A 20,597-nucleotide genomic window follows, 5' to 3' on the forward strand; every position below is an offset into this window, starting at 1 on the left:
ACAATTTGTCTAAGCCAGAAACGTTTTACTTTAAAAATGTGAACAAGACAGGCACGAAAAATATGTTAACCAATACAAAACAGATTTATTCTGCAGCCTTTATTGCCCAACTTCGACTGGGTTTCGGCTTTTGGAAAGACAACATTGAGACAAAATTGGTCTGGGGTACAAAAAATTGGCAAGTACAGGGGGTAGAAGCTTGTTTAGAGGCTGCATCATCCCTGAGCAAATTACGTTTTTGAATGACACTGTCCAACAAACGTCATGCCTTGGGTTAGCTAAGATCAAAGACATGAACACACCAACCATACCTATACCTGCAAGTAATATCAATACGGGGGGGGGGGGGGGAGAGAAGAAATCGACGTACATAACATTTTGCATTACAACAGATCAGATCCAATCCAGAATGGAAGAAATGGTTGCTCTGGCCCACAGACAAAAAACACTGTCAAGATCGATTCCTGAATACTACACAAGGTTTCACTATCAATAGGCCAGACCCACGCTATGTTCAAAGACAGCATCCAGGGGTAGTAACAACATACAATGTAGGGAAACTGTGCCTTGATTGGCTCCAGAAAGCTACACTTGAGGATGTAAAACACTTAACTTTACATCAAGAAGGTGCAGACCGTAGGGAATTCTTGCTAGGACCAAGAAAACCGCGTCAAAAACGTTTTATATCCCAGTATATACGCTGCTTATAATGAAGCATGGAAGGTTACCCAAGCAGAGACTGCAGAAAGAATACGAGAAATAGATCGTATTCATTTAGAGAAAACTTTCTGTAGTAGACAATGGGTTAACGACTGTCGTACAGAATATATTCATTGGACAGCATTGTATCTTCTGACAGACATGATGGAACAGGACCTGGTCATGTTGCAACATGGTCAGTCTCAGCTACGTTTTATCATGCTATTGGGCTCGACGCTACAAAACTTGCGTGCAGGCTAGGTGTCTTGGCGTTTAATCAACACTACGTCACTGTTTTCAGAATTCAATCTCACTAATGATCAGACTGGCACAAAGGGGAGCAGACTACACTATGCTGAGCATTGAAAAACTGGAAAAATTACCATTCACGATGGCAGAAAACCAGCTACTGAGTGGATCATACATGGTAAAATTACTCTGCCTGTTACAACTTTCCATTTTTCAGTAGTGCCTAAAACATATCAGTAGGCAAATATGAAAGGTTGAGTAAAGGATACATCAAGACATCATGGGATTTACCTTACACACAGATGTTGAAGTGGGGAACGTGAAGCGTTTTAGCGGTAAAAATTGTGACCACGCACTAAGCAGTTCTCTCCTTTGTCAGGTTATTAACTTACACGGGGCCTGTGATGGTTCCACTACAAACATATCCTGTCACCTGCAAGGTTCACCGGCTGCAGTGATTTATCCACTTTTTGGCCAACTTTCGAATGGGAGTTACATTATATTGAATGATCACAGCTGCTGTGGCATGTTGCCAGGTATTCCATATCTAGTTACAGTTACATCCAAGGTCACTTGTATGCAAGTCTTGTTTCCACAAATAGACAGTCAGGGAGTCGCCTTTATGGCCTTCACTGAACAGCTCTTCTATACGAATTGATACTCTAAGCAGAATCAAAGCCATTCTTTTACAAAAAAAACAGTGCCACTGACCTCGGCCAGAGAAACTTATGATATCCAAGTCGCGAGGACTTCTGCCGAGATACATACCCTTTTGTATACAAACTGCCCTGTACATTTCTCAGAAATGTTAGGTCGCATCTTAAACAGGTCTAACACGAGCGGTATTATACATGCATTTAAAACCGTATGTGCAGGACCGTTAGCACCTTTTCAAGCAGTCCTCAGCATATTTCCAAACTTGGTGCACTCTGTTTGGCGGACTGCCGCTCCTTTTAGCACTCGTTGCAGGGATCCTATTTTTGCTCCTACTGCTTCGATATGGCAAGCCACATCACCAGCATCACTCCAGGAACCATAGGGAGCTCTATTGAAGATGAAGTGTCGTGAGTGCATCATCCAAATTTTGGGTTTACCTAGTCTACGAGAATTAAATACCACATGGTTTCTGTCATTCAGACCAATCTGGAAAGATTGCATCTTACCTGTTCTACGCTGCCTGCTCTGCGGTGAAGAATGCGTGCTAGACATCTGTGTAACACTCCCATCAGTCATGCCTACGGATATCGATAATCTGCTGGACCCGGTCACGGCCCATGCTCTGTTGTCCCCAGCAGCTACCAATCCTGATGACGGCATTCATTGAGATCTCACAGACGCAAATTGCTACTGCTGAGGTACGAGAAGAAACATCTGGCCCGCAGGTAAAATCCGATCGAACTTTGCTGATGCAACCAATGCTTAAGGCGATAGTTTACATCCATGTGCAATTAATCTTCTAAACAAGGTATTCCAACTTTCACTTACAACGGTAGACTACTTTTTGTCTACAGGATTTCATGTTTTCTCCAGGCCCATACACTGACTTGATTCAGGCACACAGTGTTCCGATGAGACTGAATTTGGCCTTCTTTTCAAACAAGGGATTAACTTTGGAACTTTTTCCTACGATTAATTTTTTTTTTCCAAATTTGTATTTCTCATTTTTGTGCACAGTAATCTGCTTGTAGTAGAACTATTCATAGAGAACAGAATTCTTTGAAAATCTTCCAGGGACATTATGCCACCTCGTCACATCAACAATTGATTTGCGTTAACCTGCCATGAAATGGTTTTGGCCCTTTTTTCTTCTGTATTAACGAGCCATTTCGTCATGTATATATTTATGGTTCATTCTTTTCAGCATTTCCAATGCACACATGCTTAGAATGAAATATTGCTTTTAATATGTACAGCACCTTATGCATAGTAATGGTTATGCAATGCATTTTTTAGATATGTTTTAGCGTGTTTTAGCTAATCATGCGATACTCTTAGATATGTTTAGTATGTTTGGGATTTAGTAATGTCGTTCATACGAAACTGGAGTGGGTGTTGTGTGTAGATTTAGATTCTGTATATAGGTTTACGATTTATGCCCTTATATAGGTACAATTCATACTGCCCTTATTTAGGCATAGAAAATCCAGCCCTTTTTATTAGGCATTGTCATGCTAACCAAATACAGGCATGGTCTCCTACATCCGTCAATCCATGTCACAACAAGTTCTTGGAAAACCGGACTCTTAACCCTTTAGGAATTTCCCTTGCTTGGATATTGATTTCTCCAAGAACTCATTTAGTATGCATGAACATCTATTCCTTAGGGGTTCATTCATGACGTTCCGATGCCCGAGAGGAGGGTTTGTGTAGCAGACCTGTAAGAAGGCAGTGCACAAATGACATGTCTGCTAGAAGAGAGGAAATTGAGAGATTTATTATGTTATACACTGATAAAAGAGTAACAGGCACCACAGTTGCAGCAAAGTTGACAGGAATCAGTTTCTATGACAAGTTTTACCTGGCGCTACGAACCAAACGCAGGTGAAATGATTGCTGTTGGGGGTAGGAGCAGGGCAGACTTTGGCACGGGCGTTCAGGGGAGAGATGGTTGGAGCTCATGTGAATGAAATGATATAGGGGATGGTGAGAAATGTTTAGATTGCTGTTGGGGGTGATTTTTTCATATTAGGGGAGGGAACAATAAGGTGGTGGGTGAGGGGAGTTAGATGAACTTTGTATTAGTGACACCCGTCTCAGTTAAGCAGCCTTTTGCTCTAAAACTGGCCTGTTTATTGTGCCAGCTCGCCCGATGTGGGCTCCTGGGGTGGCGTTCTTTAGGATCTCCCAAACAGGGTTGTTTTGTGCAAGTGGCACGGTCCAGGTCATATCTGGCCTCGGATTGGTTAGGGGTCCATAATTGGCAGTTAGGTTGTATGAATCCAGTTCAGTAACCAGCCGCATATGCTGTGGTACTGTTGGCAGGTCAATGTTAGGCCCTCATTTTTTGCCCCCTTCCCCCTTACATTCTTTATAAATATTTGCTCTTACAGCACAGGCTTTATTGGCTTGCGGGTGTAGCAGGGGACTTTGTCACTTGGGACAGGTGGCAGAAACGCATAGGGAGCATGAAACTGCCATAAGGGTTGGGGCATGGCAAGGCATACCTTGGCAGACTGCATTCAGGGGCGTGATAGTTGGTGCTCGTGTGAATGGATGGAGAATTGAACGATAGAGGGCTGGTGAGAAACTTTAGATGGTTGTTCATGTGGGGGGGGGGGGGGTTTAAAGGCAGGGAGGGCATTAGTTGAACATTGTATTAGTGAGGTCGAGCAAGTTAACATGTTTTGTAATGTGCAACAAATTTTGAGCTGCATACCTGTCCCAATAAAGTGGCTTTTAGCTCTAAAACGGGCCTGTTTATTACGCTGTCTCGCCCGAAGAACAACTTCCGAACAGTCCAAATAGAACACATGCAACAATAGGGCAAAAGAGCACCATTACAGACCTGGGAGGAATACTTGGGGCACAAACAAGGCCACCATGACCGGCTAGATGAGAAATACGACCGATGCAAGAGATGAAGATGCACAAGACAGGTTGAAGACAGGGTGATTAGCACCAAGATAAACTGGAAGTAGGATAAGCCAAAGAAAACAGTTTAAGCACATCGTGCACTGCTTCAGCAAATGATGCATTATAGCAATTCTAAACCATGGCTACTTCATACATATTGCAATCAGTATGAAGAGGGAAAAACCAATGCCTATGAGAACGTAATGTTTCGCCGCAGCAATAACAGAGTTGCTTAAAAAAACTGACTAAATAACGTACTGTCAACCGTGTGCAGCAGCATGATGCTCTGCAATGGAGGCATCGGTGCAGAATAAGAAAATGTGACTTCCTCTCCAGCATCAAACACTTATGGAATGGTGGCCTGCAACAATCCCAAAACTGAAAGTTTGTCTTAACAAATGAAGTTCCCACTTATCAGCAAATGGCAAGTAAGTGGATTAATTCAAATGGGGAAAACAGCCATCAATACAAGAAAACATACATTACCCGTAAAAACCCACACAGTCAATAATCAGTGGATTTTACCCCTAAATAAAGGCATGGACAGAGTATGCACGTGTAAAACAAACCAACCAGCACAAGTATGTAGGAAAACGAAACGTAGCCCTTAAAAATGAAGAAGGGCGAAATAGCACAAAAATGACATGCAGCCCAAACAAGCGTGGCCTTGCAGATAAGCATTCTAAGTACGACTCGCTTCCCAGGGAATAATAAAGCACACACTGTACTCTGCATGCCCATGTCATATGATGTCCGAGCATGCAGAACAATTTTAGTTACAAGTCTGTAGTTACAAAGCTGCATTTCTCTTTCAAAACAGAATAAGTAATGTATTGTTTCTATGTCTCAAGGAAAATCTGTACACATTACGTCTTTCACAGAAACTGTTGTCCATTGGTCTAAACTAACAAGTTTAGTTTTAGTACTTTGAGGAACTTGCCTTTCGAACCAGAAAGAGAAAGTTAACATTTTATTATTCAAATACGGTAACATTTAAAGCTATAAACATTCATAGCCTAAACACCAAGGAATTCTATGTTTACAAATTGTCAGCTCACGTTCACCTGTAAATTTGTTTCACTTACAAAACATGCAGCTTGTTTTCTTTAATACAGCACTTGGGCTTTCCCCTTCGATAAAAGGGGCCGAGTGCACAGTCCCGATTTATAGTTTACGTCCCGTCTGAAACGCCCGAAACATTACCGTTTTATTTCTCGGTCTAGAGGAGTAAGACAGTCAGTAATTATTTCAGTGGTGGAACACATTGGAGGAATGGATTTGGCAAGATGCACACATTGGCTCTAATATGTGACGAGGCGATGCAGGACCTCAGATGTGCTTTTTTTCCTTTTAAGTGACTAGCACTAAAAGGGTTCGAGCAGAGGACTAAGAACAGCTGGTGCAAAACAGGTTAGTGAATGAGATGAAGAAGATTTTAGCTTTTCACCATCTGACCTCACTCGAGTCAATGCCTGATAGTAAGACCTGGCAAACTATCAATCTGAGGAGTGCAAACTGCGCTTTGAGTATGGATTTGGGAGCCACTGAAAGGTAGTAGAAACCTGGGAAATATGATCTTGCCTAGCGTGGGGGTGAGCACAAGCAGGAAACTACTACAAGCGCCACTGTTCTGACTTACAATTATATCATACACTGCATTTTGGATGAGGTAAATATCAAGATACCGTACTGTTTAACGTTGCAACAGTGCACCATAACACTTCTTCCTTTCAAACAAGTTTCATGAACCACCCAGACACTTTACCACGTTGATTGGCAGGTTCCTCTCCACCACCACCACTCTTCTGACATAGGAATCCTCTTGATCACTATCCTGTTTCATTTGGGGTTTCCGACCACTTTTCTGTAGCAGGTGGAGAAGAGGAATTCCCATACTCCCATTTTTTTCTAGGCTTCACCAAAAGAACTTATTCCAAATGTGAAACCCCCCCCAAGACTCCACTCGCCAAACCCTCTGGGGGAAAACACACCCCAGGACCTCTTCATTGCTGTGCACTTTGCAAGGCTTATGCTCTTCAAAAGACAATTTAAATAAGGAGAACGAGTGACCACTACACAAAGAAACCCCATCTCTCCTTTCTCCTCGCCAGTGGTCCAAGTTTTCTCGGGTAGGACTCCCTAGACCTAATTCACATGGTTCTCTACGCCACAAAAATCCTTACCATCATACTACTGACTCACCTAAACTAGTGTCTCTACTCCTTAACCCTGTTGGTCCCCCTCTAACATTTTCCTTATGGAATTCAACAAAAAGCACCCCCACCTTTCGGGTTTCTTCCTTGAACATTTTCGTAGCAGAGCAAGACAGACTGAAGTCAAAAAATGGGGATATCCTGCTTAAGTTGTTGCTGCCTTGTTCTGGGTCTTGTGAAGGTACCCCATAGACCCTGTCCGTTTCCTCCTAAATTATTGGTTACTTTCCTCGAGGGCTTCCCCAGTACTCCATACCCCTTTACTCAAGAAGCTCATCATAATAAGACCTTTTTTAGCCAGTGCCTCTCTTGATACACTGCAAGGTTATCAGATGACTCCATGACATTGGTGACACTATTTTCTAGCTCTGGGTGATCCTTTAACAACCTGCTGCATTCTGGAAGCTGTATTTCACTCAAACTGAAGCAACCAGACAAAATACAAAAAGAATGATTTGCAAAAGGAAAGCTAAATCAGGGTTCCTGCATGACAATAAGTCCTCAAGTAACCATGTCCATGAATTTGTCTAGACCCCCTTGCCCACGACCCCCATAAAGCATTCATCTTCCTCCTCTAGCATTTCTATTTAGGCCTTTGCTGTAGATTTTCATTGAATTTGGCGTATTCCCTACAGACACTCAGATTTGCAGTCTTGGCCCTACAGTTTTGGAACTCGCTTCCTGTGGAAGTTAAGTTGGCAACCTCCTATGCACAGTTCAGGAAAATGCTCAAGACCCATCTATTTTCAAAGGCATATCAGTAAGCCAACTGTCCCGTTGATGCGGCTTCCTCCTTGCTCTCAGCGCCATGAAACCGCTTGGTGTACGTGCGCTGAATACGTAATCATAACATAACGTAACAGTGACTTTGATAAAGACATAACCCTCCTTTATGAGGTTATATGCACTCACCCCTCCCACCCCCCTTGTTTCTCTCGGCTGTGTGACCTCTTCCAGAACCATACATCTGTCTCCTCTTGAAAACATAAAACCCTGAAGGTTTTTCCTTGACTAACCTCCCCTCTACTCTGGCATTGGCATGGTTATTGCCAGGACCCCTTCTACACCTGGTGCACTTCTCGACTCCACTCATGCTAGCTTTCTTGCAAGTCAACTATCAACACTTTCTCCTTTTTGCGGCTGTTTTTAGGATAACCCTGCTACTTCCACAGTTCTTCGGAGCCGTTCCAGAAACTCTTTTTGCTCGGGGGTGGGCTGAATGCCCCAAACCACACCCCCTGGGGTATGTAGTTTGGCGCAGCCCGAGCAAACCATGGATATCCTCCCCCTGCCTATGCACCAGTCGATATTCGATTCCTCCTTACCCAGCTCAGTGGCTGCCATGGCTCGCGCTATATCAAAGAATCCGGGACCACAGAAAGAAGACCGGACAGAAAAAGAACGCAAAATCACGCGGTGAAAGGGTTATAAGCGTGATGAGGAGGCGCGGCTTAGGACGCACGCCCGGAAGACCCGCCTTCTTCTGGCTCCTCCCTCGGTCCTCTGCAGCTCTGTAGCCGCACATCCTCTTGCGTATAAACCATGAGACTCGAGTGTTTCAGTTGCCTAAGAGCAGATAGTTAATATATTCTTTTGCATATGAAAGCCAGAGACATCAATAATTAAAAAGGATATTAAAAATGAAACGAATAAGCGGAGCTCAGAATGTCATCTAAGTAGGGTGACCAGGCGTCCCAGATTTGCCGGACAGCCCCAGTTTTTCACGAGCTGTCCCGGCTTTTTTCGGTAAGTTTAGCTTATGTCCCGGTTTTTAGAGGGTCGACTCAAAAGAGTGGAAGGTGAGATCTTCTGTTTTCTAAAGCAGGGATAGTTAGCAGCTGTTACAAGAAAGCAATCTAATTTACAGGCATGAATCTGGCTTTAATAAATTGCATGTTATTTATTTACTTAGTGCCTCTTCTGTAATTCTATGCTAATGAGCGATGTCATTCCGTGCGCTTGGTTGGTGTAACATTGTAGTCCTTCCTCTATTTTGGTAAATGTCCCGTTTTTTTGGTTTGACTAATCTAGTCACCCTACCTCTAAATCAAAAGTGCGGCGTAGTGGGCGTGGTGAAAGAATTAGAACTCAAGCAGAAGGGAGGGCAGATGGGGTGCGGAAACTCCCGGTAGGGGCAGGATTTGGGCTACATGTAAGTGGGAGATAGGAAGTCATGGGTTAAAGCCCCTCCTCACGCCAACCTTTGAAAAGGGCGCCTGAGGTAAATTACCGTCCTCTTCATTGCTGATTTCCTGTTCCGGCTCACTCTGCTCTTTTAGTAAATATACAAGCATTCCATTTAACAGTTGAAAGTTTTCATGGCAGATGCCCGCCAAGTGAGCGCAAAGCACGTCATACGCCATTGGAGAACAACATTGGTTCCGTTTAAGCCTGCCCTTTTGTAACTGAACGTGATGAGCTTCATATTGTGTCTTGTACATACGTTATGAGTTGGATTGCTCTTTGGTGTATGCGACGCCAATGAACTAAAACATTTTAGGACCTGAAGCTTATGGTCCATATCCATCGTTACCCTCGGGTGGTACCGCGCGACAGAAAAACAGACCCAGAAGTCAATAGTAAATTACAATTGGCAATGGTAATAAATGGTTGTATGGTAATGTAAATCTCTATAAGTACATAGCATGGGAACTGAACTGTGTTTATGTGGAAGGAAAGAACCGCAGAATAATATTGATGTAGTTTGAAAGGTCAGGGCTGGCTTAGGGCTGTGCGACTGGTGCGGCGTCACTGGGCGCTGATCTGTGGAGAGGGAGGCAGTAACCTCAGGGGGTGGGGAGGCGCTGTGTTTATCAATATCTTATGATAAGAGAGATGAGGGGTATACAGTCGTTGGTTAGTTCCCCAAAGCAACACACGAGGACACATAGGCTTCTGGACTGCAACACCTTTTATTAGCGTAATGCATTTGGGAGCGCCGGAGCGGAGCTCCGTACTGATTGAATTCGGCGCGCTAATGCCGATCTGCCAAACATGGCCGCTACGGGATATCCGCTGACGTCACACGCAGTGTGCGTCGCGAACTAGACCGCTACACCACATCTCCCCCTTCATAGACACTAAAGCTACTGCAACCCTCTGTGCAACAACAAAACAACCCCAGCTGGAACAGTCTTACTTGTTGTCCATGCTGAACTCCTCGAACCTCCTTGGCAACATTACTCTCCTCCCACATTGTGTTCTCGCCTTGCACCCCCCTGGGGTCGGGGTGGTCTGGACCCCGTCCAGGCAGGGTGTTTTACCATCTCCTCTAAGTCCTGCACCACTCTCGTCTGTCGCTTCCTGCTCCTCCGGGGTGTCCGGTCCGGTCCGGGTCCTGTTCTATCCTCTCTTCCTTGTCGCCCTGTTCCCGACCAAGGACTACCATCTCCCTCGCTGGATCTCCACCTTGTTGCGCCCGAGTCCTTCGTGGCACTGGCCACCCTTTCGTCACCAGACTCCTCTCCAGGTTCCTTCTTGTGGGCGCGAGAGCATCTTGCCATACGGTCTTGGGACCATATCTTCCCGTCGCTGAGGAGGGCTGTCCTGGAGTAGGGCTCTACCACTTGGAACGGGGATGTGAGCTTGCTGTCTCCTTTCTTCCCTGGCGTGGGCGACTTGACTCTCACCCACTCACCCCTCTCGAGAGCGACGTCCCTAGTGTTGTGTCTTTTGTCATAGTATTCAGTGTACACAGCCTGCGCTCTCTCCAGGTTCCTGCGTACAACTGCTGGGGACCAATGGCTTTGTACTGTGAGTCTTTTCCAAGCCACGTTGTCCTTCGTGAAGGGTTCTCTCCCCCTGAGTACACGGAATGGGCTGTTACCCATGGAGGTGGGTGTTATTCGGTAGGCCCACATCAACCTCTTTAACTCCTTCTCCCAGTTGACTCCTTGGCTGATCGCAGCCTGCACCGACCCCATTATTACTCTGTTAAATCTTTCCACTGCTCCGTTTCCCGCAGAGTGATAAATCGGCGTGTGCCGGACGGTGATTCCGTTCCTGTCCATGAACGCCACCCACTTGGCCGATGTGAATTGCGGTCCGTTGTCGCTTAGGATCGCTTTGGGGATTCCTTCCCTGATGAATACGTCCGTGAGGAATTCCAATATTGTTTCTGTCTCTGCATTGTCATTAACATGGACTTCCGGCCATTTGGAGTACCGGTCAATGACCACCGTGAGGTACTTCTGACCACCATTCGTGTCTTGTATAGGGCCAAGTACGTCAATTGAGATCTCTTCCCATGGGTTCTCGGGGCAATCAAAACTGCCTAGGGGCGGACGCAATACTCTTTGGGTCTTATCTGCGTTGCTACATTGCTCGCACGCCCTCATGTGCCGTTCCACCGCTATTTCTATTCCTGGCCACCAGTAGTCTTCCTCCGTTCTCCCCTTGGTCTTCACTATCCCCAAGTGGCCTTCATGGGCGATGGCGACTATGCGTGGCCTCAGCGTGTGAGGTGGGACTACTTTGCTTCCTCGCAACAAGAACCAGGGTTGATCCCCTATAGACAGTTCTTCCCTGACCTCCCAGTATTGCTTCAATTCTTCATCCAGTAGCCTCTTGTCCAGCCATCCCTGGGTTACGTATGCTTTAACCGCTCTCGTTTTCTCGTCCCTTCCGTATTCCGTCTCCCATTCTTGTCCGCTTATGGCCCTCTCGTGATCTCCGGTGAACGCCACAGCGTACTCTTCCCATCCACCTTCGTCCTGGGCCTCCGTAACTTCCTTGGACGCAGCTCTACTCAGAAAGTCGGCCACCTTGTTCTTATGCCCGGGCAGGTACTCTACGTCGTATACGTAGTCTAGGAGCCTCAGCGTCATCTTGGCGATTCTAGGAGTGGCATGTTCATGCCCGCTGGATGTGAGGACCTTCACCAGCGGTTTGTGGTCCGTGCGCAGCAAGAATCTTCCTCCCCATAGAAATTGCCGGAACCTCTCCATCGCCCACACCACTGCGAGCATTTCCTTCTCGATGACACTGAACTTGCGCTCGTTGGGCGCCAATGTTCGGGATGCAAAGCTGATCGTGTTGGTTGCTCCCTCGGTGGTTCTTTGAGTGAGTACCGCCCCTAGGCCCCGGTTGCTGGCATCCGTAGTCAGCACCGTGGGCGCCGTTGGGTCGAACCCTTGAATGGGCACCGCCTCACTGATGTGTCTCTTCATTTCCTCGAACTCCCGCTGCTGTTCCTCCATCCACCGGAACGTGATTTTGTCCTTGAGCAGTGATCTCATGTGGTGGGTCTTGGAGGCAAAGTGCGGTACAAACTTGCTGTAAAATTCCGCCATGCCCAAGAACGTGCAGATGTCTTCCTTGTTCGAGGGCACGGGTGCGTCCTTGATGGCTGCCACGTTGGATACTTTGGGTTTGATGCCTTTCTGACTGATCTCGTGCCCTAAGTACGTAACCTTGTTCATGCCAAACTTGCACTTGTCCCATTGGGCCGTGAGTCCGTTCCGCTTTAGCACCGTGAGTACCTCCTCCAGCTTTCTGTTGTGATCCGCTAGGGACGTTCCCATGACCAAGATGTCGTCTTGGAAATATTGTATGCCTGCCTTCTTGTGGAACATCCGGTACATGAGCTTTTGGAACACGGCTGCCGCTGAGGTGAGTCCGAATGGCACCCGTAGAAACTTGTAGCACCCGAAGGGCGTGATTAAGGACGTTAAGTGGTTACATGACGGATGCAGGGCAATCTGGTGGTAGGCCGACGTCAAGTCCACCGTGGAGAACCATTTTGCTCCTTGGGTCTTGGCCAACATCTCGTTGATCCTAGGGAGCGGGAATTTGTCCACCACTATGTTTTTATTAAGCTCCCTTAGATCCACACACACAGCCTCACCTTCCCGTTGGGCTTCTGCGCCACCACTAGGGGTGCCAGCCACTCCGCGTTGTCAATCGCCTCTATCACCCCATTGTCCTCCAGTCTCTGCAGTTCTTCCTGCACTGCCGCCCTGGTCCGGAATGGGATGTTGCGTGCTTTGTGGGACACTGGCCGGGCCCCCTCCTTCAGGTGTATCTTGTGTGTGAACTTCGCTAGACGCCCGATGGAGTCCTTGAAAACTTCTGGGAACTCTTCCTTCCACCGCTGTGCCTCCTGGTCTGGACTGTCGGCGATCATGAGCACTTGCGTGCGACCACCCGGGTTCAGTTTTATTCCTAACTCCCCCTGGTCCTTCCAGCCCAGTACTGGCGGTCCTTTCTCCGCCACGTATAGTTTTCCCTCGCACGTTCTGCCCTTGAATTCAAAAGTGAGAGGGCAATACCCCACCATGGGTATAGGCTCCCCGGTGAACGTTACCGGATGAATGTCCGTTGGTTTCAGGCGATATTTTGTTCGCGTGGCGAAGTCTTCTTCCCATATCTTCCTCCTTATGATCTTGTAGGGCGTTCCCGAGTCCGCCACCATGGTAACTCGTACTCCTCCAATGCACATGTCGCACTTCGGTTTCTTCTCCACCGAGCTCTCAATGCCCAGTATTTGTTCTTCTATAATTAAGATCTCGTCGTCTTCTTCGGGGTTCTCATCTTCTTCCCCTCTGCCTGTTTCTTGTGCTACATACTTCACTTGTTGCCGCAGGGATTTCCTCCGGCATACTTTTTCGTAGTGCCCTAGCAACCCACAGTATGCGCATTTCGCCCCGAACGCCGGGCAGCCCTTGTCGTTGGCAGCGTGAGTGCCACTCCCGCATCTGTAGCACCCATTCGTGTTCCACTGTCGCTGTCCTTGGGGTCTCGCAGTACGGGGTTGGAACCGTCTGTGGTTCCTCGTGCCTTGTTGTCCCGTCGACGCCTTGCCGTCCGTGACCTTCCGATCTTCTACTTTGCACACAGCCAGCTCTGGCTGGCGTTCCCGTTTGGCCGCTTCCGCACATCTCCTGGTCAACTCAGCTTTCTTCACCAAGGATACCACCGTCTTCAATGGTGCGTCGCCGTTGGCCCACAGTTTCTCTTGGATGGATGTGTTTACCGTGTGCATGATGATCTGGTCTCTGATCAGTTCTTCTTGCAAGGTCCCGAATTTGCACGTCAAAGCCAGTTTTTTTAGGGCCGCCACATACTCATCGACCGTCTCCCCTTTGTCTTGTGCCCTGTGGTAGAAATTGTACCGGTCAATTGCTGTGCATACTGCCGGACGGTAATGGGCATCCAGGTCTTCTATAGCATGTTGGAACACATTGTCGTCCGCTGCTTGTCTCACCTCCTTCACTAGGTCTTCATACACCCTTTGTCCCGCCGGGCCCAAATGGTGGAGTAGGATCTTCTTCTTCCTCGAGCCCGTGAATGCTGTCTCGCCCTCCTCCTCCAATGCCGATAGATAGTTCAGGAAATACCTTTTCCAATCCTCCCATGGCATCTCTGGTTCTCCGACCTTCGTAAGGAAGGGCACTGGATTCGTCAGTGAGAACGTTTGCGAGCTCATCTTCCCGCCGGAACTTTGGCGTCGCCGACTTGTGGCATCATTTCCGGGTGAACTGGCCTCTTGGGCGTTTCTAGTCACCGCTGCGTCTTCTTGGCCGGACCCTCCACTGTCCGTGTGGTCAGCACTGGTGTCTGCCAGCTTGTGGGGTCTTCACCCCCCCCCCCTTCGGGGCACGATTAGCGTTGTGCTGGCGCACGTGGCGCGGTCTGTGGGTGCGCACCCGCTTACCAGGCTCGAATCTGGATGATGTGACCCGATGGCGCTTCCTCCTCAGCCCCTTGCGCTCTCCGCTGCTCTGCCGCGCCCCCAATTGCGTCCTCCGAGTTGCCCAGCCTGTGCACTGCCACCACGTGGGTTCTGGATGCGTGTGAGCTCCTCTGCTACCACCTCGTTGCCATTATACAGTCGTTGGTTAGTTCCCCAAAGCAACAAACGAGGACACATAGGCTTCTGGACTGCAACACCTTTTATTAGCGTTAATGCATTTGGGAGTGCCGGAGTGGAGCTCCGTACTGATTGAAGTCGGCGCGCTAATGCCGATCTGCTGAACATGGCCGCTACGGGATATCCGCTGACGTCACACGCAGTGTGCGTCGAGGACTAGACCGCTACACCACAAGGGGCGCTTTTGCAGGTGGTAGGGCGAATATCCAAGGAGGTAGTCATGGGACGTGGGGGCGCCAAAAGAGATTGTCGCCCCAGCGCTAAAGCCGGCCCTGGGTCAAGTGATGGTTGCGCTGATCCAGCGCAAACAACAACTCGGGGATAAGGTGAGAACACAACTGTCCTCCCTGCGTCGCAGACCCGCTGTCACACTAACTCATTCACACATGCGTTCATTGGTGGTGCCCATAACACCAACACTCGCACGTTTTTCTCTCACACAGGTCTGCACACAGGAGGGGGAACGATGCGCTGGACATGTGGGTGGGGGTACCTTATAACCTATAGGGAAAGAAAAGTTATCTTACATCATATACATTAACCTTCGCCACCTATAGATTCCTAATCTTAAACAGCAAGGCACTCCGCCCACTTGGTCGATGGGACCAAATAGTTGGATTGGTTGATGGTTATTTAGAACCTGCTAAAACACATTTAAGACACAGAATCCTCTATTCTTTTTAACGAAGAACCACAAACTCATAATTTCTGCTAATCAATATTTGTTTATCTAAAATTTCATTAAATTAGCATTTTGTTTCTTCAAATTTAGAATTTCTAGATCAATTTAATCAAATCGCAGTACACCATATTTACCTATTCTGTCTATCTGGGTTTTCTCTATTTCATTGGCTCAGCATAACCGAATTTTGTCGTTAAATTGTCCAAAGAACAAGCCAGATCTCATAGTCCAAAAGTCCTTTGCTCAGCACGTTATAGTCCCAAGGATCATCAATGGACCAAAGTTCGTGCCAGCATCCGTCATCTGGAAAGAATAGCTTTGCTAACTCCTCCCTATTCCACTACTCATTTTATAATATATTTCGGGATAACATGAAACAATTTTGGGCGGAGAAAGGAGGTGATTGGTGAGGAGAAAACATCCGATTTTGTATAGTCCGGGTTCACAGGGATTTTGCTGGTGTGTTTTCCGGCTAAGACCAAATTCCGAATGTTGCAATGTTTCTAAAAGGTTCATTGTTCATTTATACCAGTTCTGGTCTTCTGGGGTCTTTGGCAGTTCACCAATAACCTATCCTTGACAGGAACGGCGTGTACAGAGGTCGTTAGGGAATTCACGGTACCATCCGATTCTGCGCACTAGACTTCGCGCATCACGAGACGGTGGCCACTTCTGAACCCGTACTCTGCCGCCATCTTTTGCTAGGCCAAGATGTCAACTTAAGTGAAACAAACACAAATGAATAATTAATACAAAGAAGTGATGCTGTTAATGTTATACCCTCTCTAATCCCTTTACGTATTAGTATTCTCCTAGCATATAGCGACATTTAAAGCATTATATTCACCTTTACGGTCCTCCACGAAGATGCAAACATCACAAAGCAACATAAAGCATGCGATATCTAATTATCATATGTACTACTGTTAATATGCGTATGTATTTTAATTATTTGAGTTATTTTGCCATGCAATAGCAGGTTCCCACGTGTAATTAGTGTATGCAGGTTGGTTAAATTTAATATATCACAGTACACAATTAGTAAATTATAATAAATAGGTTATTCAGTTAATACTTTCATGCAAAATAGAGGAGGTATACAAAATTTTGCACTACCTGCTCCATCAATCCCCCGTTTGGTGATTTTTAACATCACCACACTACCTTTAAAATTTTGAAAAGAAATTAGTAAAATAAATGAATTCATTACTCTTAAACGTTTGTTAGATTACATTACTGTTTCCCCTGTCTCTTCTTCTCTCGTTTTTCTATACATATTATCTTTCCACTCTTCTAATTCTACTTCTTCAAATTCTCTTTTTCTTTCTTTCTCTTTATTTCTTACAGATTCTCTTTTTATATGTTTTTGTAATTTCTTTTTCTTGCTACATAAACATCCTAGTCTTAGAAATAACACTAAAATAACTACACATGTTACTGGAATTAATATTTTACCAATAAAGGTACTACCTAGCTTGAGTAAGAAGTTCTTAATAGTGGAAAACTTTTCCCCAATCTTTTCCCAAATAACTTCAACCTCCAGTGGAACAATTTCCTCATGCAAATCAGTTATATTCTTAATGTACGTTTTTAAATCTTGATTTTCGTCAGGAATGTAAGTACGACAATGTTGAACTTTCAGCATTCCACAGACTCCACCCTCTTTTGCCAAAATTATATCAAGGGCAAGTCGATTTTGCATTACCATGGCACGCATGGCAATCATTTCAGTATTTACTAAGAAAAATCCTCCAGCAGTGCTTGTTGACAAACGATCCACTACTGTCGATAATTCTCTAATTTTGTGTGCATTCAGAGATATTCCCACTGCTGGTATCAACGCTCCAAAAATGTCTCCTACAATTTCTGACCAAGATTCTCTTTTCCTTCGTGTTAGTTGACTACCTAACTCATGTGCACCATCTTTTCCTCTTCCCACATGGAATATCTTTGGGAAAACCAGGCCTAGATAACATGTGCCATACCAATGATCTGGTAAACGGTAATATGCTTTGTTCCTGCAGACAAAATATAATCCAGGGAAAACGGAATCATTTCCTCCTTTAAATCCCCATCCTCCCATGATTCTATAAGTATCATGGCAATCACTGGTACCTACAAAATAATTATCATATGCAGTTTGATTTGTTCTAATACACAACTTCCCTTTCTGAGGCCAATCTAAATCCATTGTTGGACTAGCTTCTCCTTTCAAATGTTTTTCTCTTTCAACATCCCAGACTGTCTTTTCTTCCTTTCCCTCAGGTACTTTCCTTTGCATTTTTAATCTCCTTTCTTCAACCATATCCAAGAAAACCTTCTCCTTCTTTAAACTGCAAGTTAGATTATTTCTAAATATTGATTCTAATGTTAATTCTTTAGTTTCTAAGAAAAATTCACCTAACACTTTTGCAGGTTTTACTTTATTCAACTTGTTAATTACAGGTACTTGTGAAAATACATTATCTCCGTCTGGAAAATAATATTCTAATTTCCCTATTTTGTAAAACAAACTTGCTATTATACTACATGTTATTCCATATGTTACTGGAAGGTGATGGTAAGTCACTCCCTCAGATATAGACGCTGGCAACTGCATACAGACGTAGCAATCCCTCACGTCCATCGTTTCACATATTCGTATAGTAATTTTGAAAATACATTGTTAGAAAAATCAGTTATGGACCTATCTTTATGTAAATAATTTCTATTTTAGTCGGATATACTTTCCGAGTCTTTTCTACATTAGTTTTATTCTCGCTATGTCCTTCTATTGTTTCTAGTGTAACCTTAAATGAAACCATTAGAGCTAATGCACTCCACAAAAGCATTAGTAATCCTGTACAACAACAACACATTTTGAACCATCTCCTAAGGAACACACACTTTGATTTTCTATTTTCTGTGTTTGCCATTTCGAAAAATGATCAGTGTCTTTTGACTTAGCCTCTTTTACTTCACAACTAGTTTTGTCTAACCCAAGGCTTTAAGCACCGACTTGGTTCTTTCAGTTTTATGTCTTTTCCGGTAATTTTATTGTTTCTCCATTATTGAACACTCTTATCTTTTCAATTTGGCATTTGATCGTCTTTCACTTTTCTTTCGTAGTGTTGTTGCAGAATTTCCTGAACATCCGTCTCTTCTCCGATGTCAGACAAGATAACTCTCAGGATTTCTGATTCTTCGTCTTCCTCAACCACTCCTGGTACAGTCACCTCTGGATCCCCTTGGCTATCTGCCTCTTCTTTTATTTCAGGCAATGCCACATAAGACCATTCCGGCGACTTATACTTCTGGTTAGGTTTTCTCGTTCTTTTGTTCTCTTCTACTGTCGTTTGTTCCACATCTTTCAATTTTTCTTGGCTAGACACTTCATTTACTTGTTCAGCCCTAGGTGAATTCACTCGTGTCAATCTGTATCTTAATCTCTTTATCTTGTTAGGCCAAATCTCATCTCTTGCTGGCCTTTTCAACTTACTTCCTTTGTAATTTTTCTCAGTTCTCCATGCTCTCTTTCTCAGGACTCTACCTTCTGGTACTTCTTCATCACTGTCCTCTGATTCAGTTCCAACTTGACTTTTACTTTCAACTGTTCTTCTTTCCACCACTTCTGTTTTATTCCCTACTTCTGTCCCTCCTCGTGGTTCTTCCACACAATCTTCCTGCTGACTAACCGTCCCTTCCTCTAACCGGATGTGTGAATTCCCTGCAACTCCTCGGGGGTCTTCCGCAAAAATCTTTCCCTCACTCTCTGTATCTGGTACCTCACCATCTAATTTTATTACTTCAGGTGGAATTTCCCTTGAACTTTCATTCGGGACTCTCTTGTCAAAAATTTCTTTTACAGTCTCTTCACTGTTTATATTCTCTTTCTTTTGTGCTTGGACAGGTTCGATGTCTGATTCTGAGCTGGTGTCAGAAATCTGTAACTTTCTTTTTAAAGGAAGATTCTCTGGTGCAATAGCTGGGCTTCGTTCTGGTTCCCCCCTTTCAGGAATTTGTCTTGTTCTTATTTCTTCAGTATCGGATTCAGAGCTCGTATCTGAATATTCAAAATATTCTCCCTCCTTGTTATCCACGGGGTTTGGAATTCGCAAGGTGTGACTAGCATGGATCCAGTTCTTCACTCCTGCACATTTTACAGCTGTTTTCGTAGTCAAGATCACCTGACGTGGTTTTCCCCAACGTGGGACCAAACAGTTTCGTCTTCTGTGCACTTTTATTCTCACCCAGTCCCCTGGGCTCAAATCATGAGCTGGCTTCTTTTCAAGAGTGGTGGCATCCGATCCAACCTGATGGAACACAGAATGAATGGAATCAGCCAACCCCTTGCAATAATCCAACACCAAGTCATCAGATATAGGCAATAGCTTGTTGACTGGTATGAAAACATGTTGCATTGCTCTTCCCATGACAATTTCATGGGGACTCAGACCTGTATTCCTATCTGGAATTGATCTAATAGTCATGAGCACCAGAGGCAAAACATCAGGCCATTTCAAACCTGTGGCTAAACACATCTTTCCCAGCCTGTTTTTAATTGTGCCATTTACTTGTTCCACCACACAAGAAGCCTCTGGGCGATAGGCACAATGTAGTTTTTGTTGTACATTCAATGCCTCACAAATCAACTTCATGATTTCATTATGAAAATGTTTTCCTCTATCTGACTCAATTGTGACTGGAAAACCAAACCTAGGAATGAACTCTCTTAGTAATAGCTTGGCTACTGTAATTCCATCACTTCTTCTCATTGGGTATGCTTCCACCCACCGTGAGAACAGACAAACCATCACTAAAACATACCTCAACCTGTTGCAGGGGGGCATTTCAATGAAATCAATCTGCATTCTGGTGAAAGGCCCTCCTTCTCGACCTATTGTTCCCAGACTTGCCACTGTTTTTCTTCCAGGATTGAACTGCTGACATATAAGACATCTCTGACAAAGACTTTCAGCTACAAGTCTAAATTTTGCGTTGTACCATGTCTGTTTAAAAAGTCTGATCATTGCATCTCTTCCTACATGTGCTTGTCCATGATACATCTGTGCCATGGCAGACACCATGCTATCAGGCATAACTGGTCTTCCATCCCGATAAACCCACACATGATCTGTTTCCCGTGGTGCACATCCTGCCTTTACCCACTGTCTCATTTCCTCATCTCCTGCTTCTTCCTGCAACTACCTTACTTCCTCCCATGTATTTACAGTGTTAGTAAACAACAAGAGGCATGAATTAATTTCCCTTTCTCTTCCCCGGTATATTGAATTCTGATTTCGTGCGCAATATTGAGCCATATCGTTGGCGA

General features: G+C 45.2%; 1 protein-coding gene across 1 annotated transcript in view; it reads right to left on the reverse strand.

Moving 5' to 3' along the window:
- Nucleotides 1–8,210, reverse strand: part of ATIC (5-aminoimidazole-4-carboxamide ribonucleotide formyltransferase/IMP cyclohydrolase) — a 137,415-nt gene extending 129,205 nt beyond the window's left edge. The window contains exon 1 of the mRNA XM_085644989.1: nt 8,060–8,210. Within this exon, the coding sequence (XP_085501115.1) occupies nt 8,060–8,078 (19 nt within the window). The 5' untranslated portion in view covers nt 8,079–8,210. The remainder of the gene's footprint in view (nt 1–8,059) is intronic.
- Between the last annotated feature and the right edge of the window lie 12,387 nt (nt 8,211–20,597).

This window comes from Triturus cristatus, chromosome 3_1, assembly GCF_964204655.1.
Source record: "Triturus cristatus chromosome 3_1, aTriCri1.1, whole genome shotgun sequence".
Taxonomy (NCBI): domain Eukaryota; kingdom Metazoa; phylum Chordata; class Amphibia; order Caudata; family Salamandridae; genus Triturus; species Triturus cristatus.